This window comes from Scomber japonicus, chromosome 2, assembly GCF_027409825.1.
Source record: "Scomber japonicus isolate fScoJap1 chromosome 2, fScoJap1.pri, whole genome shotgun sequence".
Classification (NCBI taxonomy): domain Eukaryota; kingdom Metazoa; phylum Chordata; class Actinopteri; order Scombriformes; family Scombridae; genus Scomber; species Scomber japonicus.
The window spans coordinates 18,830,601-18,857,295 of record NC_070579.1 but is presented as its reverse complement, the minus strand read 5'-3'; the positions used below and the strand labels follow the sequence as shown (position 1 = coordinate 18,857,295).

The window sequence follows — 26,695 nt, the reverse complement described above, 5'->3', positions numbered from 1 at the left end:
TCTTAAATATGTTTTTTTTATACTGTAAGAAAGTCTGAAAGCACATTGAAAAATAAAATTGTTATCTCTACAGCAACCCAATCAGTCATCCTGCTTCTGTTTTCAGGCTGACATGGTAATGTCACCAATTAAGTTCTATCTATGAGGCAAATGTTTCTTGTGTATAGTTGCCAACCTCTACTCAAGTTTTAAAAGACTCCTGAAACAAATGTAACTACTCTTTTCTCTTTAAACACACGGTTCTAAAGCCTACTTTGAAACTAATTAATGTACTGTATCTACTTTTACTTCCATTACATGCAGAAATCAAGATAGTCCAGCACATTTTAAGTGTTACCATAACTGTGACACCTTCCATGATTTTTCCACACAAGACTGTATAAAACTTAAATGTAGACCTACACTGGAAAAGAGATTTGTCTTTTCCAATGTAGGTCTACATTTATTTGTTTATTGCATTGAAATTTAACATAAGTTGCTGAGCTGAAAAAACAAACAAACATTGTATAGTTCTTACAAAACATTTAATGCAACTTTATACATGTTTGAAAATGTAGAACATCAGGACTGTCTTGCCCTGACGTGTAGAATAAAACAAATGACATCCAACATAATTGACATACACTGAATATATTCACAGTGACGCTGCTCTCAAACAAACACTCTGAAAATGCAATTAAAGCAGTAGGTGGACATTGTGTTACCATAGTTAACGTTTTAATGAAAATGAAATGATAATGTTCTATGAAGCCATGAATCGTAACTTAACTGACAGAAAATAATGCCCAATACACCTGGAGTCCTGAGCCCATGAACATTTGTGGCATTTTGATTTTGAGGGTACATTCTCATTTAGGAAAGTGAGACTTCAGATGTTCCTTCAGAGCTGGCATGGTGGGAAGCTCTTTGTGACACATGTGGCAGCGGAGAGGTAGTTTCAACAATTCACTCGTGCCTTCTTTAACGGTGACTTTTCCGTTTGTTTCAAGCATCTGGATGACGTCTGCAGATGGAAAAAAAACATAGTGTGGGTTATGCCCACATAAAACAGACACAGTGTAGTACTATTAAATGTCAAATCAACTACTTACACTTGCTTGCAGATTTATTAGGTACACTTGAATAAATATGAATACAGTATAATACAAGAGCCCTGCAATAAATCCTACGTTGATAAAGGTTATAATGTTTTACAGATATATTGATAATATTGTCATTTTGGAGGCTGTTTGTGCTGCTGTTGAAGGTTATGATGGGAGATGTCTCTAATGTTTTGGGGTTAGACTAAATATTGCATTAGTTGTAACTAGGTGTACCTAATAAACTGCAGGGTTAGTGTTTCAAACAATAACTATCTCCCACCACACACACGCACACACACACACACACGCGCGCGCACACACTCTTCTCACCTTGAGACTCAATGAAATAGTCACTTGTGAATGAGTTCCAGTGCTTTTTGTTCTTTAAACAAGGTGAGTCGAAGTCTTGGCTGATCACATGGAGGTGTACATGACTGTAAAGAAGAAAAAAACAACATTAACTTTTGTGTTTGTGTGTGTGTGTGTGTGTGTGTGTATACACGTCATGTGTGCTGACCTTCTCAGCAACTTGAGACTCCATTTTGCATTTTATAATGTACTTTGACCTCTCTTTTATCAAGCCTGTGACTCTCACCACTGAGAGGAAGAAAAGGTCAGTGTCACTGCCACAATGGAAACAAGACTGGTGCAGTGTTGAGGTAAGGGTAATAAATAAATAAATAAGTAAGTAAATACTTATGTGATTTATACCTTTTCTTGTACTAACACGATCATTTCTCACTTTCAAGTCAGTCAATCATGTCACTGAAGTTAAACTGCATACTCTAAAAGCTTGTATCAGTGAAAGACAGATACATACAGCACTAAAACAATTAAAAAATATTCTTTGCTTTAGAAAATAACAGCAATGAAAAACAAAATACAGAATTTACACTGAAAGCAATAAAACCTACAAAACACCAGTGTGATCTTTAGACAGAATAGCTCCACTCAAACAGTAATTACTTACCTCATACTGGGGATGGCGTGGTATCCTGTGCGAAAGCGTAGTGTGGCCACATGTGGGCACTGCTGAACCATCTGGTCAGCAACTTTCTGCATGTGTTTTACAAGATTACAGTGCTCATCCCCCAGGGCCTTCAGACTGGGAATAGCCTGCCACGGGAGGACCAGCCAGTGGTAGCGAGCTTTGGGGTATTTATCTTTGATTACTACCACTTTATCATCCTTATACACCTAGAAAAATGGGGGGAAAGAGAGCATTTAACAGTCAAAAATTAAGCTATGATCTAAAAAGTGAGAATTAGCCAATGGTAATTACTTTTTTAAACAGCTACCTGCATCTTGGGGTCCTGCATTGAAACCTTAAGGCCTTGGCTCCAGTGTCCAAAACCTTCCTGCAACAGATTTCAATCACCTGCTTCATGTCTATAGTTATGCCATACCAGAAAAAATAACACCTGCATACATTAAAATCATAAAAACAGCATTTTAGATATGAGCACTAGCACACAGCCCCTCCCTGACGAAGCTGGAAACTTTCTTTCTTTTCTTACACTTGTTTTTGTGGCTTCTCCGTGACTGTTGGACTCTGGCTGTTTGGCTGCTTTCATACTCGGAGCTTCTCTGTGGCTCTCTCTGTCCTCTGAGGTGGTCTCTCGTGGTCTTTTGGTACTGCTGTGGTTGCCACTGGGGTCCTCCTTAAACTGTACAGTGTATGGGTAAAGTTGATTGACAATATGAAGCTGCTGCCCGGGCTTCATTTTCACCTCGTTGCCTTTACCCACCACCACGGAGTCTATGGAGGTGGGGTTCAAGCCCAGCTTTGGAATAGAGACAGGACATGAGACATCATTATTATTGTTGTTACAACCCTTAAAAGAAATAGCACGTGTCCAAAATATGGTCTGCAATGTGTACCTTAAGTAGCACAGTGTTTTACAGCTATTTATTCAAGCTCAATACATCATTAGTTTCACACCAAACAAATAAAATCTTTCATTCATGTTTCTTACCTGTTTAACTTTGATGTAACCTTTATTGCATTCTGCTTTCAATTCAACTGGTTGAGAAAGGATGACATTTGCACAGTTTAAAGTTTGTTATCAATACTTCGCCTATGTTTAACCTTAATAAAATAAGATAGATCATTTTATTGATCCCCCAGTGGGGAAAATTAGCCCTAGCAGATGAAAACATTCATTAGAAAATTACAGTAGTTACATTACTTTGATGTAGTAGTGTAATTAAGTGAAATAGTTACATTACTCATACCATTTTAAAAAGGTAATCTGTAACATGTTACATTCATTTTTTTCATTTAGCAAAATAATAAGACAAAAAGCAAAAGATAAAGAAATAACAACAAAAGAAAGGTGCAAGGTAGCGGCAAGAAACCCAAAAGGGCCTATACATGGCCTCTACCTATAGTATGCGGAATTCACAAGTTAGTTCAAAAACAAGTAACTATAAACTACATTTCTAATGTAACCCCCCAACCCTGCTTTAGATGTATTTTTTTATTCTTATATGTTTATATTTAAGGGATTTTAAATGATTTACAAAATCAATGCTAAACAAAGTAAATAGGGGGTTTTGGTGTATTTCCACTGTGATGTATAAGTAAGCCCACGGCAAATGTATCATTAGATTACCTTGCTGCCGGGAGCATTTTTTGTCTTTAATAGTCGTTTCTGGACCTCGACCCAGGACAACTGCCTGTTGGTGAGGCAGCTGAATTGGCTTGTGATTTCCCTCCTCGCTGATAAGCCAGCAAATGGGCATTTTATCATCTTTTGTAGCCTTTTTTTTCACCAGAGCTAACCAAGCTAACCAAGCTGCAGCCCCCACGCTTGTTTTGTTGACTCGTCTCGTCTCACAAAAGTGACGTCACTGAGTCACATTTTCGCCCCTAGTAACGAAGAAGCTTCTGGAAGAGCCAAGCCGACGTCCGAGGACTCAAATTACTGCCTTTATACAGGTCAGGAGACTTTAATTTAACTTTACCTATCTTTTTTACACCGCTGTCACAAATAAATGGTCAGCTTAGCGTCAGAAATGTAGCCGGTGTAGCCTAGCGTGTTAGCATTGGCTATGGCTAAGTGGCTAATGCACGAAGGGCCTGAGATATGAAACCTTGTTATTGTTTTCACCAGCTTGTTGCTCATGTCTAACTTTAAATACTATTTTAAAACTTTTGCCAGCCAATTAAAGCCTGCGGTGGTCACACGATAGATCTGAGTTGGGGACATTTCCAAACATATGTAACAAAAAAGAATCATGACGTATGGAAGTATATTGTTAAATTTAGCCTGCCGGTATGTGTGTGTCGTTTTATTTATCTGCTGTTTAATCTTTTCATGTTATTTCAGGCTTTTAGTTAAAATATTGATCAGGATGAAGATATGGATAATATCACAAACAACCATCATCCATATCACAGGACATAATCATGATCAGTTTACTTAAAAAGTGGGCAAATAACACCTAAACACACCTGAAAAGGGATTTAATGCACTCTCCACCTTATATACCTTATGACCCAATCTATGTTTCCCCAGGATAAGGAAACGTTTAAAGACTAAACTATGCTGTGATCTGCTGTTCTGGTTTTTCCTCTTTGAACTGAACTAACCTTAACTCTAAATGTCAATGATGCTGTGTGGTCATGTAGAGTAGCACTCAAACGTTTGGACATCAAAACTATGAAATAAGCACCAAAAAAGAGAGAGAAAAAGATTTAGATTCTTCAAAGCTGCCACCTTTTCTTCCGATGACTGATTGGCACATTTTTATACTCAATATTTTTGCAGTTTGTACGAGCAGTAAGTTTTCTTCCAGTTCAGAGTTGGTATGAGGAACTTTTAAAGCCAACCTGCTCTGTGATCTTTTGTAATGGTTATCAGCCCCTCTGACCCCATCCTCTGTGACTTTATCAATCAAGACACATACACACACTACTACATGACACATTATAGTAACATAACACATAGGGCTGGGCAATATATTGAAATTATATCGATATCATGATATGAGACAAGAACAGTACATGTTCTTGTACTGTTCTTGTACAAGAACAGTACAAGAGCATTAACAGCATTAGATTTTGGATATCGTAATATCGCGATGTGTCATCAGAGTTGTCTTTTCTTGGTTTTAAAGGCCGCATTATAGTAAAATGTGTAATTTTCTGAACTTACCAGACTGTTCTAGCTGTTCTATTATTTACTTTTTACCCACTTTTTCATTATATTGATATCAAGGTAGTTGGTCTAAAATATCGTGATATTTGACTTTGTCCATATCGCCCAGCCCTAATAACACACCATTATCTTTCATTTGCCTATCAGCGATCTTTGAATCTATTTCCTATAGAGCAGCAACAATAGTCTATTAATACATTCTAAACTATTAGACTGTAGTTAGTGTGGTGTTGTTTCATATATTAGAAAGTCCTCTCTACTCTCATTTCCTTTGCTAAGGGAAAGACCGCATTCAAGTCTAGTTTTGAGTTGAAACGAGGCCCTACAACCAGCAACACAAAGGCGCCTCTCACACAGCAGTGTGGAGTTGAGCCACATGATGAAACACTTTGTTTCTGTATTTATTGTTCACTTTCTTTTTGCCATAATAACAGATTACAGATTGTTTTTTTTTTCACATTGCAACTAGGGGTGTGACGATACACTCAGCTCACGACGAGACACGATATTGGGTTCACGAGATCGAGACGAGATTTTAACTATATTTTTAAGAAAACTTCAATGAGGAAATAAATGACTGTTGATTTGAAATTCACAAAATGGAAATTAAATTGAAATGTTTTAACTAATCATCTTGTAATGAATCACTTTAGTTCTACTTTCTAAATATATAATGTGAGATCTTCTCAACAGGTAGAAGCTGCAACAAGGTTAATGATCCACACGTGACATTATAAAAAGAAGTCACACCCCTAATTGCAACAAATTCAGATTCTTTCCACGTTGTTTCAACCTTTGTTCAGAGATTAAATATTACTCTTATTCTGACAGGATGTTAGTTGGTAGAGTGTTTTTTAGAACTGAAGTGAAATTTAAAAGTGAGATACTAATTGTTTTTCTTTTTCTTTTCGTAAGGTTGTCATTCCAAAGCAAAAATGGTGAAGGAAACAGGCTTCTACGACATATTGGGTGTGAAGTCTAATGCCACTCCTGATGAACTGAAAAGGGCCTACCGCAAATTAGCCTTAAAATATCACCCTGACAAAAATCCCACAGAAGGAGAGAAGGTAAGAGCATGCTATTCACTCATTTAACAGCATTAACAGTGGCTGGTGTTGTTAATTTGCCTCACTCCGAAATGATAAATATGCGATGAAAATTTCCTTTAAATGTTAATATATACTGAAAATTCATTTAGATTCTTAAAAGAAGTGTGTGTTTTTTTGTGTCTTTGTAGTTCAAGCAGATCTCACAGGCCTATGAAGTGCTATCAGATGCCCAAAAGAGAGAGCTGTATGACCGTGGAGGTGAAAAAGCTATAAAGGAAGGAGGAACTGGTGGTGGTGGGAACTTTGCATCACCCATGGACATCTTTGACTTGTTTTTTGGCGGAGGTAGTCGGATGCATAGAGAGAGAAGAGGTACAGAAATAATCAATTTGCTGAAATGATGGGATCTGTTCATTCTTTATTCAGAATATTTCCATTTGTAAGTTTAGGTTTGTTTATATGTTTTCATTTATGAAAGGAATTCATTTTAAGGTCTCAAGAAACAACAGGAATCAGTATTTATAGAATCTTGTGTCCTGACTTGAAAATATAGTATTATTCAAATCTGTGATTGGTCTGACGTCGCAATGTTTTGTTCCTTCAGGAAAGAATATTGTGCATCAGATTTCAGTCACACTGGATGATCTTTATAATGGAGCCACAAAAAAACTTTCTGTCCAGAAGAATGCTATTTGTGAGAGATGTGAAGGTATGTCTTTAGCTGTACTACTACATGCTTTTTTATTACTTTTACAGAGTCTTGTTTTTTTTGTCACTGCATTCATTTGGTAATCCATGCAGGTGTTTTTCACTACAGGCATATCCAAGCAGGCCATGAAAAGGCTCTTTTTCCTTAAACAGAACACATCACCTGTGTTTAATTGTAATCCCGTTTTTGCTTACAGGTCCTTTTGAGTTTATGTATTCTGAACTGACATTTTCTTGACAGGTCGTGGGAGTCGGAAAGGAGCTGCACAGATGTGCATGTCTTGCCATGGTACCGGCATGCAGGTTCATGTGCGCCAGCTTGCACCAGGTATGGTTCAGCAAGTGTCCACAGTGTGCCACAGTTGTCAGGGCCAAGGACAGAGAATCAGCCAGAAGGACCGCTGCAAAGCATGTGTAGGCCGAAAGATCCTGCGACAGAAGAAGATCTTGGAGGTCCACATTGATAAGGGTGAGAGTGGAAAGAGAGCTGATCTAAATGCTTCTGTGATTGCTCAGATCAAACAAACAGATATTGCTCATGCATCATATACATCTTAACTGCCACAGGAATGAGAGATGGTCAGAAGCTCGTTTTCCATGGAGAGGGAGATCAGGAGCCAGGACTTGAGCCAGGTGACATCGTCATTGTCCTGGATCAGCGAGAACATCTACTTTTCACCAGGTAACATGTTTCCTGTTTTCATGGGTCTCTTGTTAGTCAATGTAGAAGTACCAGTTCTGGTCAGTAGAGGTCAGTAAGTATCTGAATCATTTTACTTTGCAGTAAGTCCCATTTTAATGTGCACCCTTTTTTATTCTATCAGCGTGCTACCCCAAATTATTTTAATACCTCCAGTCAATCCAGGAAAATGATATTTGTTTTGAACTTTTAGTTTTTGTTGTTGCCTTTAGGAGAGGAGAGGACCTGGTCATGTCGATGGAGTTGCAGCTGGTTGAAGCTTTGTGTGGTTTCCAGAAGCCTGTTCAGACACTGGACAACAGAACTCTACTCGTCACTTCGCATCCAGGTCAAATATTTGCTTAACCGCACACCTCTTGCTGCATTTGTCAAATATTTATTAGCAATCACACTCAATGCGTGACGGTGCTCTTTGTGTTTGTTCTTGTGATATTTATAACGTGTCACTGCATTGAGTTGTACCTCTCTTTGTCGTATCCAGTATTCATGGACAAATACATTTGTTACAAAGCATACAAAATATTTGCAGTTAACTGAACACTGCAGTGACCAATATATAGGTAATCTTATGCAGAAGACTGTTACTTCAAACAAGGCCAAGTGATTTGCAATGCCTTCTTTACAAAACCTGTGAAAAAGTATTGCATGTTTTACTGTATTTGTGAAATACTGAATTGTGTAGCTGATAAAATTGTCTATAAATTACCTTTTTTTTGGAAGGCTATACTTGACAATTAGTGGAGGGTGTCTTTTCAAAACAACACTCAACTTAAAGCCCTTTAAATAAATCAGATTAGTCGCTTGCTCTGCACAATATCAGAAAAAGTATAAAAATGACCATCCTTTTCCCAACACCCAAGATGCAATCTAAACTGTCTTGTATTTTCTCAGGGGAACTGATCAAACCTGGAGATACAAAGTGTGTTGTGAATGAAGGGATGCCCATGCATCGTAGGCCATTTGAGAAAGGACGCCTGATCATTCAGTTCTCTGTAAGAGTTGGAGTCTATTAACATATACATGAAAATATTTACTGACTAGACATAGTGCTGCCCTGCTGACGTGTTGTTGTAATTAAATTGCTTATGGTTGTTACTGTCAGGTGGTCTTCCCACAAGCCAACTTCCTCCCAAAGCACAAGCTGAAGGAGCTGGAGCGTTACCTCCCAGAGAAGATGGATGCAGAGCAGCCAGAGAGTATGGATGATGACCTCTACATCTACGCCGACCTGGAGGACTGTGACCTTGAGAACAGAAAAAGATACACCCACCACCAGCACTACTACATGGATGACGATGACTATGCCAGCACTGGAGGTGTTCAGTGCCAGACGTCTTAAATCACAGCTGGCCTGTTCTTATTCCATGAGCCCAGACCCTCATCTCTTAAAATGAAGCACCTTTTTTTGAACGTATGCGCACTTTTTATTTTATTACCTTTCTTAAAATCGTAACTGTTTACGTGTTGAAGTTTTCTTTCAAGCTGAGTCGTAAAACTGTGTTCCAACACCCTTCCGATTGTTTTTAGCATCATGTCATAATCTTTGAGTGGAGTAAGAGTATCTTAAAGTTCCAGGAGTTAACTTGGATCCAGGTGAGTGGGACTCCTTGTCATCTCTGGGACCATTTTATTTTCTTTCCTTTTTTTCCCCCAATCACACTGTGACTAAAGACGAGGGCTGGTGTCACAGAGGCTTCAGAAGAGAGAAAAACTTCTTTGTCTAAACAAGGACTGCCTGATTTTTATGCAGTTACACTAAAACTGATGCCAATTAATATTAAAATTACCTTTTTTATAGTGTTACTAAATCAACAGTTGTTGTAAACCACTTGTTAATGACGTGTTGAATCCATGATGTGTGAACACCCAGTCTTCAGATGGCGGTGGAGATGTGCATTGAGACTTGAGTTAAAACATTTATGCTGTTTTACCCTTTCAAGGGCTATTTTCTAAACAATCTTGAAAATGTGACAAGACAGGAGTTGAGAGTGAAGGTAATAGTGATTAGGTCAGGTAGGAGTATTTCGGTTAACATTTGAACTTTTGAGCTGCCATCAATTTTCTGTGATGTGTCAAACATTTTTTTGGAAACCTTGTCTGGATACATCAACACCCCTTAATATCAGCTTCATACAGAAAATCTGCTGTTCTTGCAGGGCAGGTATTAGGAAAAAAAGTAATCATAAGTAAGAAGTCGGTCTTTAAAAAAAAAAAAAACAATGTATTTGAGTTTTACTCAGCAGAAAATTATTCAGATAAGTCTCTAAACCTGCTTCTTATAACAGGCCGCTGCTGCCTTGATGGCCACTGATTTCTCTCAGTTCATGTGTGTGTGAGGAAAAAAAAAGATTGGCTAATGTTTTACTGTCACTGGTTGTTCACTTTTAGAGAAATTATTCGAGGCTTGTGGTCTTAAAATCATTAGGAAATATTTCCCTGATCTATCGTCAGACCTACATTTGGAATTTAAATGACGAATTTTAATCAAGGTAGCAAGTTAAACTTGTTGCCCCCAAGCTATTAAGTGTCTTTTGTCATTATTTAGTGCTAACTGTAAATGCCAAAGGGGTCAGTGGGAGGGGGTTGTGGAGGCACACCTGATACCTCATAAAAGTGTCTGCCTGTTTGAAGCTACTTGATGATGCAATTATTATTTTTTGCCTTGGATATTGTAAACTATGCTCACCAGAACGGGAGCTCCTTAAATTGTTTCACAGTTGTTCTTGAAGCTGATGCAAGTTTATGAGTAATCATAATGTCAATTGAATTCATTTCAAAGTTCAACCTTAAAGGATATTTGTCAAGTGTTGTCAAGCTCTTAATTGATGTGCGCATTGTAGGACCAATCAACTACTATTTATGCTCACGTTTTCTAATTAAATAGTTTGATGGTCTCTCTAAAATGTTGTATTACTGTGTGAGTGATATTTACTTTTGTTGCCAGGATATCCACTTGTATTTAAAACATGAATGGGATTACTTTGTGCATTATTGCGTTGTCAAGTTTTAAGTTTTACTTTCTCCTGACAATGGTTTTAAAGTAAAGCCTAAACCTTGAAACTGCAACTGTGCATCTGTCTCTTACTAACTCTTTATTTTAAGTATGCATTTTATAGTTACAAGATTTTCTTAAAAAGTTTGTCTTTTAAAATCCATTTCCAATTCAATTTCATACTTATCTAAATCTGGCTTTTTGAAACTACAACTATAATATAATTGTGTCATCTAGGTAATAAGTGAAAGAGTTATTGACACACAAACACTGTAAAGGTTTTTTTAATTTTATTGATAATCATTTTGACAGTGGCTGGCAGTGTTATATACAATATCATATACAAAATAGAGTGTAATGACTAAATATGATTTTGCAACATCGGCAATGACAAGGCTGGTATCAGCGACAGATGATGGTGTCAGATAGTACAAACAATAATTACCAGTCATTACCGGCAGTAGCTGTTTCTTGCAGGCATACATGTCCCACTGATGCACAGATACACTGGTTACAGTCAATGGAACAGCATGGCGGTAATGTGATCACGTTAAATACATTCATTATAGAAACAAACTGGATGCCGAATGTGTCACTGGAGCTCCATTAAGGTGTATCTTTAGTCATGCATATTTTTTTAAAGTATTAAAATCATTGTAGAGCCACATTTAGACAGTGTGCTGAGGTAGCATGCAGGGAACACAGAGGACAAAACACATCATTACATCTGTTTCATTGAATCAAAGTTACAAAAGTATCATAAACCAAAGCTGACAAATCATATACCTGATATTGTTTGTTTATGCCCAAACAAGAGGCGTTTTTTTTACTATTATAAATATTTTCACGACAGTTCACCATCATGCATTTTCATGTCTAAAGACAGAAGAGATGAAAATGGGGGATTCAAACTGCACAACTGAAGTTGGATCCAAGAGGAAGTGTGTGTACAGTATGGAGGACCAAGATAGTCTTTCAAAAGCTTATAAAGCAAAGACTTTACAAATGAATCAGTAGATAATGTTACTTCAAAAAGAAAGAAACTTTTGTAAGTTGGTTAAATATATAATATTCATTATTTTTTCTTTTTGTTATACCAGTTTCCACTTTAATTTAATTTTTAATTTCCATGAAATTTGGTGCAGAAATTAAACATTTGTTGAAATGAAGTGTAATAACTTTGGTGATCCTTTGACTCCATTCCAATGTGTCCAATATCAAATTTCTGCAAAACTAATCCAGTTCCCACAAACCAATTCCTCAACCATACTCTCTGGGGAAAAAATGGTAATTTGAACAGCTACAATTTTAATGACAACTGGGTGAACTCCATCTGCTGATGAAGGTCTTTTAATATGATCAAAAGCTACAGAACAGCTACTAAAGTGACCTTGAGGTGAGCAGAGAGAACTGGGGTGTCATTTGTTTATGGATTACAGCATCCATTTGTAAAGTCTTTTATTAGTCCACCTTTTTATTGCACAATTAAATAGGAGTTAATCAAATGCTTTATAACCGTTTTCAAGGCTCTCTAGCTCCTCCATATTTCGATGTAAGCAACAGTCTAAGGTTTCCACAGCCTTAGGAGGCCATCCTCGCTGTATGTGGCGATCAGGTTCACATGTGGGTGGTGAGCGATGCCAATTACATCTTTCTCGTGAACCTGTGGGTGCAAAGGAAACAGATGAGCACATTGTCTACCCATCTCCCTTTCTGTTTCCTTATTCTCTAGAATTGCTACACAACAGCAGTGACATTTCATGCAAGTGAGTCAAAAATAACTAGATGAAAACTCTTGGCAGCACACTTTTTAATAAATCACATTTTGCACGAGTGTGGCTAATCCCTCTCTTCTCACAAACTTTGATGAGTGAATATTAGCAGCAGAGCTTACAGTCAGCGTTTTCTCCAGCCTTCCTGCTTTATAGTTGAAGCAGTAGAGCACTAAGTCTTCTCCCACACAGTAAATCCACTCCCCGCGGGGTGAGATGGTGCAACATACAAAGTCTGATCCTTCCTTTCTATCTGAGCTGAAGGTCTTCACAGTCTGAGGAGAAAGATTGTGTTAAGCTTATGGTATAGTGTGGGTGCTAGCATTATAAAAATACCAATACCTACAGCATAAAAGAAAAGATTGTGTAATAAATGATGCAAGTTTGAGGCTGCTTTGAGAAATACACTTTGTTTGTTTTCTGCAGTATTGATCTTTTCATCCAACAGAGAACATGGCAAAAGTCTGGTTTTGTCAATAGAGTCAATGTTTGTATCAAAGAAGCTTTTTATGAGTTAGATTTGAATATTGATCTCTCACCTGACCGTGCATGTTCATGACGACCACTGTATTGGAGTGGTTGCAAACTACAAAGTGCTCCGGGCTTTGTGGTAGAGGAATCACATTGTTGACGGGGACCTCGACTGTCCGGGACAGAGATTTCAAAGTGTGGATGCATTCACAAGTCTTGGTGTTCCAAATCTAGAATATGCACATGGAATAATATTTTAATAAACACTGAGCAACGGTTCAGATTACAGATTACATTCATATCCAACTGTTAATGCTTTGTACAAGGTGAATTGAAATACCAAACTAAGTACTTACTGGCAGGTACAAGGGAAGAAGAACAGGGAGTATTATGGAGTGTTAAGAGGGGACCTATAAAACAATTACACTGTATGAACTTTATTTATTAACCTCATATTAAATAATGATAGGGTATAAACAGGGGACCAATAGGCAGTATGTCATGAAAAGGAGACACCAGTTTTAATTATCACATAAATCTTTCACTCCATCCCAAAACTACCTGTCTCTTACCTTAAGGCCTATGTCATCATAAGCTAGACAGGTGCACTCCTCCTTCCAGGCATAATGTTTTGTCCCCAAGCAATAATAATTAACACTATATTAATAATCATTTTACTATGTCATTTCCCCAAATCCTTTGTCAGTACATCAAAATTAAGGATACCATGACTGCTTCCATTATAATATTGGCACTGACAATAACCAAGGCAATATTGTTGTATTCTGTAGTTATGAAATAGGTGCTCTGTAATTTTAAAAACACTACTTACAGTGTAATTCATTTGAAAGCCCCTCTTCAACACAAAGTTGTTACCTCCACATACTCTAACCTTTGTTTCCTTCCCTTGTACCTACTAAGTATTTTATTGATGCACTGCAATTTGCGTTCTTGCCAAGAACTGAAAGACACTGAAAGTATATCACAGCATTGTCTCAGTTACATTGTACTACTGATGCAGCACAGACATCAATTACAGTCGTATAATTTGTCACTATATGGCAGCTGGTCATTATACCTTAACAGTGCCATCAGATGAGGCACTAATGATGTGAAATCCATCTTGCGTGAAAGATGCATCATTTACAAATGATGAATGGCCATTTAACTCCTTTAGTGTCTTGCCTGACCTCAGTTCATGGATCCTGAAAATGACACGGAAAAAATACTGATATAAAAGCTGTTAAAAAATACTAAAATGAAGTAAAACAGCAGCTCTGACTCAGTAAAAAACATTTTTTTTTTTTTTTTTTTTTTTTTTACTGAAGAGGGGATTTTGTGTGAGAGCAGACAAAATGTGTTTCTGAGCCGCAGAGCTGTGTTATTTTTAGCTTCAGTGTGGCTGGGTGCAGATTAGCTAAACCATGACAAAATGCCTAATGCTCACTGATTGACTCTGTCTCTGGGAGGATGAGTTAGAGCATGTAAACAATTCAGATTCTCAGCTCATGGAATAGCAATCAGAGGAACACGTTGCAGCTTCGAGCCTGAACACATGGCGTCTCAGCTACACCCACACAGCACATGTGCTTCCAACACAGTGGAGAGACGCAGCCCACAACCCCCAGCAGGCAGAAATAGATATTCAACTCCTCAACTATTATGGGGATTCAGTCTCTCTGTGTGCATGTGTGTGTGTGTCAGAGCAAATGAAAGAAAGACTTCCTTACGCTACTGCATATTTGCCTTTAGGTGCACAATGCATGTGAGTAGCATGTGATATTGGGTGCTGACTGCTAATTAGTGTTATCTGCAAATAATTATTAGTAATTATTCAACAATCAATTAATTCATGTTGAATTTGACATTGAATAAACAGAATATATAAATTGCTGGCTAAATAAGCAGCAGGCTAAATATTATTTTGCATTTACTCAGTAATGGTTACTTTTTACTTTGCAGATTCAGATTGTACTTATAAAACTTGATGAACTTATAAATTATGATGCACTGTTACAAATGTGACAAGCCACCCATTTTAAAGATACCTTCATTTCAACCAAGTACGATGCTGCTTACATGTTCATACATCCATAAAAATAATATAATATATTATAAACAGAGGCATTTTCTGACACCCAGTGAGTACTTCTGTTTTTGACACTAATACTTCTGTACTTCCACGTAAGTCAAATTCTAAATGCAGAACTTGGGTTATTTGACAGATAAAATTGCAAACAGACAGGAAACATGGGTCGAGATGTCACAGGACTTTCACTTGTGATGGAAAGTGTTTTACACTGAGGTATTGCTACTTACTTTCTTAAATAAAAATCAATACTTCCTGCATATTTGCTAATGAGTATCTGACATTTATAAAAGTCAAATTGTCTCATGATCCCTCTGGTAGCTCTTTGGAGGGACCTGGCCCCTAGGTTGGGAACCACTGAACTATAAAGTATTTAAAACTAGCACCACCTCCAACAGCTACAACAGTAGCATGCTGCTTGCATACTGATGCTTCAGTATTAATAATCTAATGATGTCAAATATAATAATGTATCAGTCCAAGGGGCAAAACAAGTACTTTTACTTTAATACTTCCAAGTTCTCCTGCTAGTAATGATGTATTTAAGTAAGATCTTTCATGTAAGACTTTTAGTTGTAATGGAGTATTTTTACATCACTGTTTTGGGACTTTTGGTATGTAAAGGATCCACCACTGATGGCAACATTTTGCAAATGTAATGTGGGCTGAACAAAGAGCTTGCTATGTTCCAGCTGATATCACATCCATGTGCCCGCCTTTGAAACTTCTATGAATCATATCTAGGGTCAGAGATCTTACTTCCTCCCACAGTGAATAAAGTTTTGCCACAACAAAGCTCACAAATTTAAAAACATTAATATATTTCTAAATTAATTTGTAAATTCAGTTATTGATGGCATTACTGCAACAAGTTTTCACCTAATCTACTTTATACATTTTCATTTTATGTAATCATGTGTAAATTACTTTTTATATGATACAATAACAAATATAGTGATTACTCGTTAATTTATCTCTGTTTACTGTAAAGTTAAATAGATGTTCTCTAAGTCCTCCACACAGAATATATGTGTGCAAACTGAGTCAACAGTTTGTCTAAATGTCCTTTTAGCTTATATTTACTCTTAATTATTAGTCTCGTTTATTTATTTTAGCAGTCTATTCAGCTGTTTTTCTTCCTTATCGCACTATTTTCTCTGTTGTATTTTCTTTTCCCTTAGAGGATTTGGGACAATGGGTTGGGGGTGGGGGGGGGGGGGTTCATGTGTACATTTACTGAATCTGTGATTTGTATGTGTTTAATTACAAATGCCAATAAACAGATTTTTCAAAAAAAAAAAAATTATTAGTCTCTGACAGAATGTCAGCCATGCAAATTTCAAAATATTCTCAATAACACTACATGCAACAAGTATCACATAATAAATACACATGCAGATCCTCTGGTCCACACTACTAGTGTAACAAAAGCAGCAGACTGCAGCATGTTCACTGTGAGTGTGATGACGTTATAGCCCACCTGATGGTCTGGTCGAAGGAGGCACTGAGGATTTGGTTGTTGTCCTTGGAGAAGCTCAGACAGGTAACACCTTTGTTGTGAGCATGCTCAAACCTGCGCAAGCACAAACCACTCTGGATCTTCCACACCTTGCATACATGATCATCGCAGCAACACACACACACACACACACACACACACACACACACACACACACACACACACACACAAAATCTAATGAGACTACAAGTTGAATAATGCTCACTATTAACTTAACTGATACCATTTTTTCAAATGTTTTGACATTATTGTGGTATTATTGTCATTTGCATTCAGTAATAACTACACAGATACATAAATTACCAAGGTATTTTGTTTAGTAACATTCCCGCTTCCAGGACAGGGATCTGTTCTGCGTCCAGATGGAAGCAGTGTGAAGAATGAATAAAGGGGGTGCCTGGGGTCATGTGATATGTTGTGGGCTCAGTGTGTGATGTCTTGCTGAGGGAGGGGAGACCGATAATTTTTGTGTACACATGAGTTTCTTTCTACTGGAGGCAGTTAACGTCATGAAGAAACAGTAGAGGAAAATGGGTTGAATTATGCTTTTTTAGGGCAGAAGCAGACGGTGGGAGGGGCAACAGAATGTGCTTTTAGTTCATGGATGGGGCAGCCACTGATGATTATTTTCACTATTAATCTGCCAACTATTTTCTTGATTAAGCAATCGTCATTTGATGTATTAAACATCAGTAAAAGTCCCTCACAATATATTAAATCTAAAGGTGAAATCTTTACATGTTCTGTTTATATGTTTATTCAGTCACAGGAGGACACAACAATGGAGTATGAACAAATGAGTAGACAAATATACACAAGAACAAAATATGTATATAATAAAAGATGGTCCAACCTTTATTTTTCCGTTCTGGGCTCCAGTGGCCAGGAGATCTGTATCCTGACTGAAGCACATACACAGCACAGCATCATCCATCATCATGAAGCTATCCTGAGCTTGGTACTTTAAATCCTAATATGCCCATGAATACACAGAGAGACCGATGGAGAGAGAGAGAACGAAAAAACATTGAAATACACTGAATAAAAAAGATCATACATCTCCAATTCTACTAATGAGCTGCATTTTGTGTGATGGTATTTACCTTGCTAATTTTTCCAGTGGTGAAGCTCCAAACTCCAATGAACCCATCCACTGATCCAGTGATTAAATACTTTCCATCAGGAGAGAAACGAGCACATTCCACATGTGACCGTCGGCCAAACTGCAGATTGAAATGACGAACAAATTGCTCATTAGCACTCCTTCACCCTCCAGAACACACGCTCTTCTGTATGGTTTACGGCCCTGTGATCCAGAGGTGCTGAGATATAAAACACAAAGTTAATATCGGGTGACCCAAAGGAGGCATAAAGTTCTCCACCAGGCGACTGTTTACTGTTGTGTAGGCTGACCATTCACACATTAACCTTGGGGCAGAGAAAAGCAAGGACAAACAACTTTGGCAGCTCCATCTGGATGCAGGAGGGGTGCAGCCAGAGACTTAGACAAGTGCCTTCAGGTCAATAAAGTAATTAGTTGTTTGCATGTATGTGTTTGCCAAATATACTGTGCAGTTAATGACCAAGCAGATTTAAACAACAGCATATTCAGAAATGACTCATCAATAAAAGAAAGGTATTATTTGCTGTAAATCCACTTTTTATAAGCTACAGAAAAGTAAATTTTTCAACTCTCACAATTACAAAACCAAACTTTTAAAGTAAGAAATTGGTCCTGACTGTTATGTAGGATGTATTATGGAAGAACTTGTAGTGATCTACCTTAATGTGACGATACAGCTGGGTGGGAAAAATCTCTTTCTCGACAAGTCTCTCCTTGTTGCTACATGTTTCGATGGCCATGTCAGGGGAGAGATGACCCGAAAACTGCTGTAGTCTCATCGACTGTAGAACAGGAATGAGTAACAGTCAACCAAAAACATGAGGTACTTGTGGCTTTTTTTTTGAGTGTGGTGTTGTTGTCCTACAAGGCAATGCACAATGGAAATAGAGGAGCTATTCGCAGCTGGAAAATAGTAAAAACTAATTGTGAATGGCAACGCTGCACTCTTGTAACAACTTCAGAAACAAATCAATAAAGCAATGAATTGTTGGAAATATATTGTAACCTGCTTTTTGATTAATTTTCAAATTTGACATCGGCAGTAATGATCCAAATGTTCTCTTTTAATGGCAGCCTGGTCTTTTCCTCAAGTACAATCATTTCTTGTTACTACTACTTGCTACTATATCTCATAGAATCATTAGTCATCACCAAGAACCTTCCCCAGTTCCCCTGCAGAAAATATACTCTCTCTCTGAATGAATGTCAAAAGAAATAGCAGAAGTATATCTATTTTTGGGACTTTCTTTTTGAAGATTTTGCATTTTGCAAGCTAGATTTAATCTTAAGAATAGAACTAAGGGAATAAAATACATGGGGGACCATCATCTACATAAAGAATTTAGGATCTGTCCTGTCACTTTATCAAACACAAAGAACCTGTATGACAAATAGGAAATTCTGATCACAAATTTATTTTATAAATGTATTTTTGCTTAAAGCGACCCTTACCTTTGTTACATTTTTACACATTGTTTTGTTTAGGTTAAAATGCTATTAATAAGGTAACAGCACTCTAAAATGTTAGAGAGATCCACCAGGCATAGAAACTCATCATTATTCCATTCTCATACGGTGCTGTGAAAACTGACTAATCATATCATTCGGTCCGAATGAAATTGGTGGACGGGAAAGGAGTGTGGGGGGGTTGTTGCTGTTCAAGTTTTTTCAAAGTGCTGTGTGAAATGCATGAAAGGTAAGAGTCACTTTAAGTGCTGTCATATACAATACTGTCAATTCTTAAAACCTTCTAACACAGCCTGAATAGATAAGAAAAAGACGAGAAACGAAGGAAATTGTTTGTGCTCTAATGATAATAATATTGATCAGCATACTCACACCGACTTGTTCCAAGAGCCCCATGAGGCGAGAAGGGGGAACCACACTGACTTCCCTCACCAGTGCCTCGGCTATCGCCCTGCGCCGTTTCTCCTTGCTGCTGCCTTTCGGGTATGCCTGCAGCAGGGGCGAAGGGTGTTATAAAGGTCTTTAAACCACACATGGAGCTGTCTGAATGTACAAACTGTTATTGTCTCACCTCACGTGGGTCAAAGTATGAGCAGGTCAGCAGGTTCTCCAAGTGGAGGTACCTTTCTGGCTGGGTCTGCTTCAGCATGATCATCGGGTCAGTTTGTCTGAGGAGTGAACGTGCTGCGCCAACCTCCCTCATTTCAATGAGCTCCATCACAACCTGTTGGAGAGATCACTGCTCATCAGAAGCTGGCAATGTAAACATTCAAACAAAGACCATCGGCTGAGAAATGTGAAACACACCTGCTCATAAAGGTCAATAAGTGTGTTGTCAGGCAACTTGAGGGACTCGATGGCCAGCAGGACGGAGTCCCAGTGGCCACTTTTTATGTCTGCAATGAAACTGTCGATACTTTCCACTGTGTTGAGAGAGACAGTGGTTTCCTCCTGTAAGGTGGTCAGTGTTCTGTAGAGGTTGTTCTCCTTCAGGTACTGCATTATCAGGCGGATCACGCTACAGAGACAGAAAGGGTAAATGTTACAACCACAGTTTTATAATCATACCCACAAAGAGTAATAGCTCAAGTGTTAATAAGTGCATTGTGGACTCATACAAACATTGGCAGTGTCTTATGAGAGTTCAGGTAATTGAGTAATATTTCATTTGGTAATATTCAAGCAACACCAATTAATTTCTTTGTGGCAGTGATTTTATAAGTACGGAATGTTTTTGCATGTAGAAGGCAAAATCAATACTAATAACTTGTGTCTCACTCTTGTACTGTTTATTTTCAGATGTTGTGTGACCTGACGTGGTCATAGATTGTCTGGCACAACCATCAAAACAAAGGATCATGGCTGGAATCCTGTTTCATGTTGAGTTTAGTCCCACACACATTTTCACAACTTCATCCTTTTCAGTCACTCTGTCAGCATCACCCTGCAGGAATATGTTTTAGGGGCTTTCATGTGCACGCATATGCATGGATCTGTGACACTGCCTGATGACTGGATTAACATCATCCATTGCTGCTTAAAAACACCTTTTATACTTAACTCACTCCCTCATACTCCCCACCATACAAAAAACAATCCCCTTGCATCCCCAAAGGAAGACTAAAGAAGTAGCCAATACAAAAGCACACTCACATCCTGGCCAGGGGTGGAGATGATATTAGATCAACAGGCACATGCAGGAGACACAGTATAGTGACTGTAAAACAGTCTGGACCCTCCTCTTTCTCAGCAAAAACTGTCAGCACATGAGGTTTGGCTCAAAGATTAGCCATGTGTACAACACACTGGTCACAAATAATAAAAGCATATCTGTGATTGGATGGTCGGTTCCGAATAAACAAACGCCACGTGAGCTCACAGACTGCGCAGATAATAAAAGATAAATAACATCGTCATTTAGGTTAATTAGTAGTTAAATTAGACACGTCATACCCTAACAGATAATATTAATTTCATGATATGAGAAACTTAAGGATCAGACACCAATTGCAGCAAAAATTTTAAAAAATGTCCCAAAGAAATGCTCTGGGTGTGATGCGCAGTTGCTTATATCCATTAAAAACACGCGCATCTTTCCAGTTTTAAGAAAAACAACTGATGTTTTTCTTTCTAAATCATCACACAGGTGGGTATGTCATTATTAATTACCGTCAAACTATCAATGAAAACTTAAAAAAAAAAAAAAAAAAAAGCGCACTTACTCTGCGGGCTCCATCTCTGCTGCCATGCTGATGTTTTCTCCTGCTGTTGCGGCACTGGACTGGCTGTGAGGCGGCTCGGCTCGGGCTCGGCGCTCGCTAGAGCCACGTGCAATCCGTATGGTGAGGACCACCCACTACACGTGCTTCTCTTGTGTCTCGTATTTTTGCGGTCCCAAACCTTGAGACTGCCGCCCGCCACACAAAGTCTTGAAGTTACACCTCCTCCTCCTCCTCCTAATTCCTGACGCATGCCGATACACAGAAACATTTTCTGGGCACGTTTTGTGCAGCAGAGCGGACATGGGGGAGATGATGCAGCTGCAGTCAGCCACCACCACCATCACCACCACCACCACCACAGCTGCAACATCAGCACCACGGACAGCCCTCGTGTTTTAGAGCGTGCTCGCCTGTAGGAGCCATTGTGCAGGAGCCAAAAACACTGCTTTAAACGTCCTCTAACGGAAAATCACCTCAGTCGCACTCATCAATATGCAGATACAGATCGTCTTTGCCTTATTTACCATTTGAGCATCTTTTCGTACCAACCATCACTGTATTTTATTATAACGACACATTTTCGGGGGGTGATGCTGTGGTGCTTTTGTGAGCATACAGCTAAATTGTCTGCGTGCCTGCTTGTAGGCATACAGCAGGTGCCTCCTGAATCCTTAACAGAGGTTTCATTACATCATGTGGCATTAATCCAGCATTAGAATAGAATAACCTTGCATAGGCATTGTTGTCAAACCAGTGTGGAGACCAATTACGCATACAAAAATAGATACTTTGATTAAGTTTCCTACATATAAGGAGGCAATATGCGAGCAATCTGTAAATAAGGGTTATTTTAACTATGATCTTTATGGACATTTTAATACACAATTGTCATACATAAGAGAAGCCACACCCCAAATCAAAATTAGGGAATAACATTAAGAAAATGTGCCTAACTGACTAATATAAAAGTCTAATTCACGATTAAACAAGTCAAGTATGGAGATGTGTTGTTTAGTTTATATTATTCTGTATTCATCTCCACAAGGGATATCTGAAATGTCAGATATTATACTTAATATTCAAACTGCTGGTGACAGAAATAAGAAAGGGCTTAATCTTCCTCCTGGTTAAATATATGTCTTCTGCAGAGGTGCACACAGCTCTGCTCACAGACCGTATAGCCTAGTACCAATGCCCTTGATTTGGTATCAATCTGTATTTCTAAATTTCTCAGGATTGATAATCAGCATTCATTGTGGATCACTTCTAAAAGGTCTGGAACAAAATACCACGCTCACTGTGTAGTCATTTTACCATCTGTGTGCTGCAGAAATGAGGTGCACTTTGGTGGGCAGCAGCATTGTCAGCTGGGAAGAATTGTTCCTGAAATGTATGATAATCGTCACAGAGAGAGCAAAAGACCTTTGGAGATGATCTATATGTTTTGCATACCTCCAATGACTCTTCCTAAAAAAACTGAACAAAATCTTCCAAGAATCAAATAAAAAAATTAAAAGAATCCCCCAAAATTAGCAGAGAGTGAGCATGCGCAGTACATATTCATCCAACCAGCGCGGGAATGTCAACCCTGACACTACAGTACATGAAATAACGGTTTCCTATGAAATACAGAGATTTATCAGCATTCATCAACTCGTTTGGAAATGTCTTGATTGTGACAGACGTTTATTTAGCTATATGTAAACGTGTGGTGCTGCAGGTTAACTACACTGCACTTTAAATATTTCTGATAACTCATCAAATCATTTTTTGTTGAGTAACTTACACACTCAGTGGGGCGAATCATGACGTCGCCATAGGGGGGTGGGGTGGCAGTAGGAGGGTTATTTTCAAAACTATCGCGAGATTAATCTAAACCCTAAATATACTCACGAGACCTCCACCTGATCCAACCCCAACCCTTGCATTTACCGTGCACGAGAACAGGTGAAAGTTAATTGATGAAACGAGCGCGCAATGTGAACCACAGCTTTTCTATGAAACATTTTGCAGGGTGAGTGTTGCATTTTGTTGAATCCATCCTTTTTTAGGTCAATGAATTCTACAAGGACATTTTTACATTTCAAACCTTTTATTTCTGTTTCCTATCTCCATCAAAGTGTACGAAACATGCCGATGAACAACAACCAGGTGAGTACAATGGAGTCAGATTAACCTCATCATCAACAGCTGAATGTTTGAAGTTCCCAAGTTCCCAAATTTAGAAATAAAAGTCCCCCATAAGAATTTTCTTAAGGACTTACATTTTGATATTTCACTCCAGGACCTTAAGGTGTGCTCGACAGATGGAAGCCAAAATAGTAAATTTTTACTGTGAATTTCCTGAAAGCTGGATCTGAACTGAGGTTTTGTCTCTGCTGCTTGGTTTCTTACAGAAGGTCCAGGTGGGTGTAGCTGCCAGGCTGGCTATGCTGCCCATGGTTAGCTCTGCTTGTGCCCAGCTGTCAGTCTTGTACACTGACACTAAGAGCAGCCACCCCAGCCTGAGGTCTGTGTGTGAGGTGCTGGAGAACAGTGTGACAGCTTTAGGCTCGGTGGCATCTGACAATTTTTCACCCGTCATGGTTAAACTGGAGCCCCAAAGTAGGTGGTGTTGGAACCATTTTCTGTGACTATTTAGACTATATTGTCATACACTATAATCCCTGTTTATATTCATCTACTTTCAGCCTTAAATGGTAGTCTGTTATGTGGATTTTAGGCACAGAGGAAGATGTTGCCATTGCTGCAACTACCAATTTATCTTTTTTAATAAACTGTTTAGTCAATAAAGTGTGAAAAATAATGGAAAAACTCACAAGATCCTAGAGCCCAAATTGATGTAATAAAATTGTTTGTATAATGAAAAAAAGTTTAAAACCCAAAGAGCAGAAATTCCTCACATTTTTGAGGCTTAAACCAGGAAATATTAAGAATTTATTTTCTTAAAGAATGACTGACCAAGATTGTTAAATATAAATTTGATCAAATTACTAAAGTCCATTAATTAGTGAATTGTTTTTACTCTAATGTACATAGAATGTTTGTTAGGGCTCTACAGCTTTCCAAAATCTGTGATACATAGCAGGGAAAAGTCAGGATAGAGCAGTGAAGAAATGTTTTGATTTAATTTTAAATTTTTGATCAATAACCCAATTTAATTTGTAATGGGTTAAAAAATAAATTATGTAATGCTTGAACCTATTTCCAAAGGCAATACAACCCCATCCCTAACAAGTGATGATCATTTAATCTAAAAATATGTTTCATACATAAACTCATGACTATCCAAATGAATAATTTATATCCAATTAAAATGAAGTGCTAAGAATAACTTCAAGGTTTCTTTTTGGACAACAAAAGATGCAGATGAGGCATAATGGGGTCATCGTATTTGCTAAATGAAGGTAGTGGCTGCAAGTTGCTGTTGTATTGACAACGTTTCAGTAACAGATTCATTGTCTTAATATATCCATAGTTTCCATTGCAAATAATGTTGCATGTAAAAGTCTTGACTGGTTGGTGACTACATTCCCAGTGCTTCACACACCCACAGAGCAGGTAAAATAATCTTTTCCTTATTATCCTTTAGAAATTGAATTCATACAAATTCCTCTGAGATCCCTCTCTGTGCTCTTTGTTGCTTGTTTCACTAAGATTGTTATCGGTGCCAAGAACAAGATGCTCGAGATCCGGGATGTGGTGAACATTGCAGCTAATGGAACTCTGGACTGTGTGCATCACACTGTCGCCTGGGTTATTGAAAGGATGCAGCAGGATGACGAGCAGTCTAACCATACAGTTTTGGAGACGGCCATAAGAGTGGTCAGTGTAGGACTAGACTCTGCTCTGAGCATGTCTGAGGCTCTGATGGATAGAGTGCTTCCACTGACAGAGGAAGAAAAAAGTATGTAGCGTACAGTAGATGTTGCTGATGTCACACTCCAAAATGTACACCTTTTTTGTCTGTCTTTCATAATACCCTTTATGCTCTATTTTATAGGGGAAGAAACTCACTTGGTGGAGGGTTTTGAGGCAACTGCACGCAGGAGAAGGAGGTACCCTGTGAGGCTGGTGACACTTACTGCCAAGCTGTGCAGAAGGACCTTTCACAAGGCTGGGGCCAAGATGCAGTCTGTTGAGGTGTGCTGTCAGTACAGTTTCATAAGAGGTAGAGTGGTGGGTGTGTATGAAGCAGACTGTTAGCATGATCAAAGTGATGCTGATATTTTTAATCAGCATACAGGCCATCAAACACACTGTTAATCATTTGTACTCAATTTAAGAAGATAATGACTAAAACAACTTAAATGAAGCTGTATAAGTGCTTGACAGTGTGCAGATATATTGACACTATCATATCGCATATCTTTGTAATCACAAGTTTTTTGTTGCAGTTTTTTTTTCTTTAATATTTACAGGGATAATTCTATAATGTTTTTCTTTTCACTTCTAAATTCAAAAAGTAACTTTTTTTTAAATTTAAGCATTAGAATTGTCTTTGGTTATTTAATACTTGTATTTAAATAAGCGTTTGCTCTGAATCAAATGATTAACACATTAGTTGTTTATCACAGCTGACATTTTGCAGGCAAAGCACACGTTTACTAATAACCTTAACAGTTTGATTTCAGTGAGTTGTCCCAGTGCACCATGACCATGTGACAATTAGACAGCAGATGCAATGCTATATCCAGCTTTCACTGAATTAATACTTTTGGTTCTCTTATCAACAGGTCATGTCCAGGTCATCTGGTCTTCTTCGGGACCTTCAGACCAGCTGGCTGGCCTTGTCCTGGAGTCTCCAGGGAGTCCCCCAGTATCTCCAGCATCAGGTGTTCATATTTATCTCCCAGATGTACCAGGTCGGCTGCCCTTCATCACAACAAAACCACTCCAGTCAAGATAGGAGTTGCCTCAAGGCTGCAGAGGCCCCCATGGCTTACAACGACGTGGTTAAAACCCCCCTCAAGGTTACACCTAACTGCAGGATGAGAAGGGCTGTCAAGACATCTATGTTTGAAAATGGATGTAATGTTAAAGGATGTGTGCCCCGTTGATCTAGGCTACTGACATTGATATACATGTTTGTGTGCAAAATTGACAGCTGTCAGAAAAAATTGCAACCTCGATCATTTTTTTGTACATTAAAGTATTTTTGAAGATTCATGAACTTCATGTCCTTGTCTTATTTACAACTACACCAGTAAGATATCACGTGACTCAGTGTCTCATAGCAGGATTAGTGGGTTGTTAGCATTAGGTTCACACCTTGGTCAGTTGCCATGGTAGCTATCACTGAGGATCAAACATGCAAAGATCAGAATTGTGTCCAAAA

At 38.3% G+C, this 26,695-nt stretch overlaps 4 protein-coding genes across 4 annotated transcripts; 2 read left to right on the top strand and 2 right to left on the bottom strand.

The window, feature by feature from the left end:
• Positions 1-789: 789 nt before the first annotated feature.
• Positions 790-3,916, bottom strand: aptx (aprataxin). Its single transcript, XM_053332433.1, has 7 exons — positions 3,698-3,916; positions 3,059-3,105; positions 2,600-2,866; positions 2,381-2,440; positions 2,053-2,279; positions 1,413-1,516; positions 790-1,003 (listed from the first exon to the last, which is right to left on the bottom strand). The coding sequence occupies exons 1-7, from the start codon at positions 3,825-3,827 to the stop codon at positions 849-851; spliced, it is 990 nt and encodes a 329-aa protein (XP_053188408.1). The 5' UTR covers positions 3,828-3,916; the 3' UTR covers positions 790-848.
• Positions 3,900-10,605, top strand: dnaja1 (DnaJ heat shock protein family (Hsp40) member A1). Its single transcript, XM_053332432.1, has 9 exons — positions 3,900-4,023; positions 6,161-6,312; positions 6,483-6,666; positions 6,899-7,003; positions 7,244-7,471; positions 7,570-7,684; positions 7,915-8,030; positions 8,594-8,694; positions 8,805-10,605. Exons 2-9 carry the CDS (start codon positions 6,181-6,183, stop codon positions 9,039-9,041), a joined length of 1,218 nt encoding a protein of 405 aa, XP_053188407.1. The 5' UTR covers positions 3,900-4,023; positions 6,161-6,180; the 3' UTR covers positions 9,042-10,605.
• Positions 10,606-12,258: 1,653 nt separating this feature from the next.
• LOC128373616 (WD40 repeat-containing protein SMU1-like) lies at positions 12,259-21,383 on the bottom strand. The gene is made up of 12 exons (XM_053333749.1): positions 21,358-21,383; positions 19,943-20,153; positions 19,707-19,859; positions 19,514-19,624; positions 18,328-18,450; positions 17,649-17,768; positions 17,399-17,515; positions 16,507-16,634; positions 14,016-14,142; positions 13,006-13,167; positions 12,589-12,741; positions 12,259-12,357 (listed from the first exon to the last, which is right to left on the bottom strand). Exons 1-12 carry the CDS (start codon positions 21,381-21,383, stop codon positions 12,259-12,261), a joined length of 1,530 nt encoding a protein of 509 aa, XP_053189724.1.
• A 2,104-nt stretch (positions 21,384-23,487) lies between these two features.
• Positions 23,488-26,417, top strand: LOC128365734 (perilipin-2-like). Its single transcript, XM_053326301.1, has 6 exons — positions 23,488-23,508; positions 23,754-23,961; positions 24,836-24,918; positions 25,015-25,264; positions 25,361-25,500; positions 26,094-26,417. Exons 1-6 carry the CDS (start codon positions 23,488-23,490, stop codon positions 26,415-26,417), a joined length of 1,026 nt encoding a protein of 341 aa, XP_053182276.1.
• Positions 26,418-26,695: the final 278 nt, after the last annotated feature.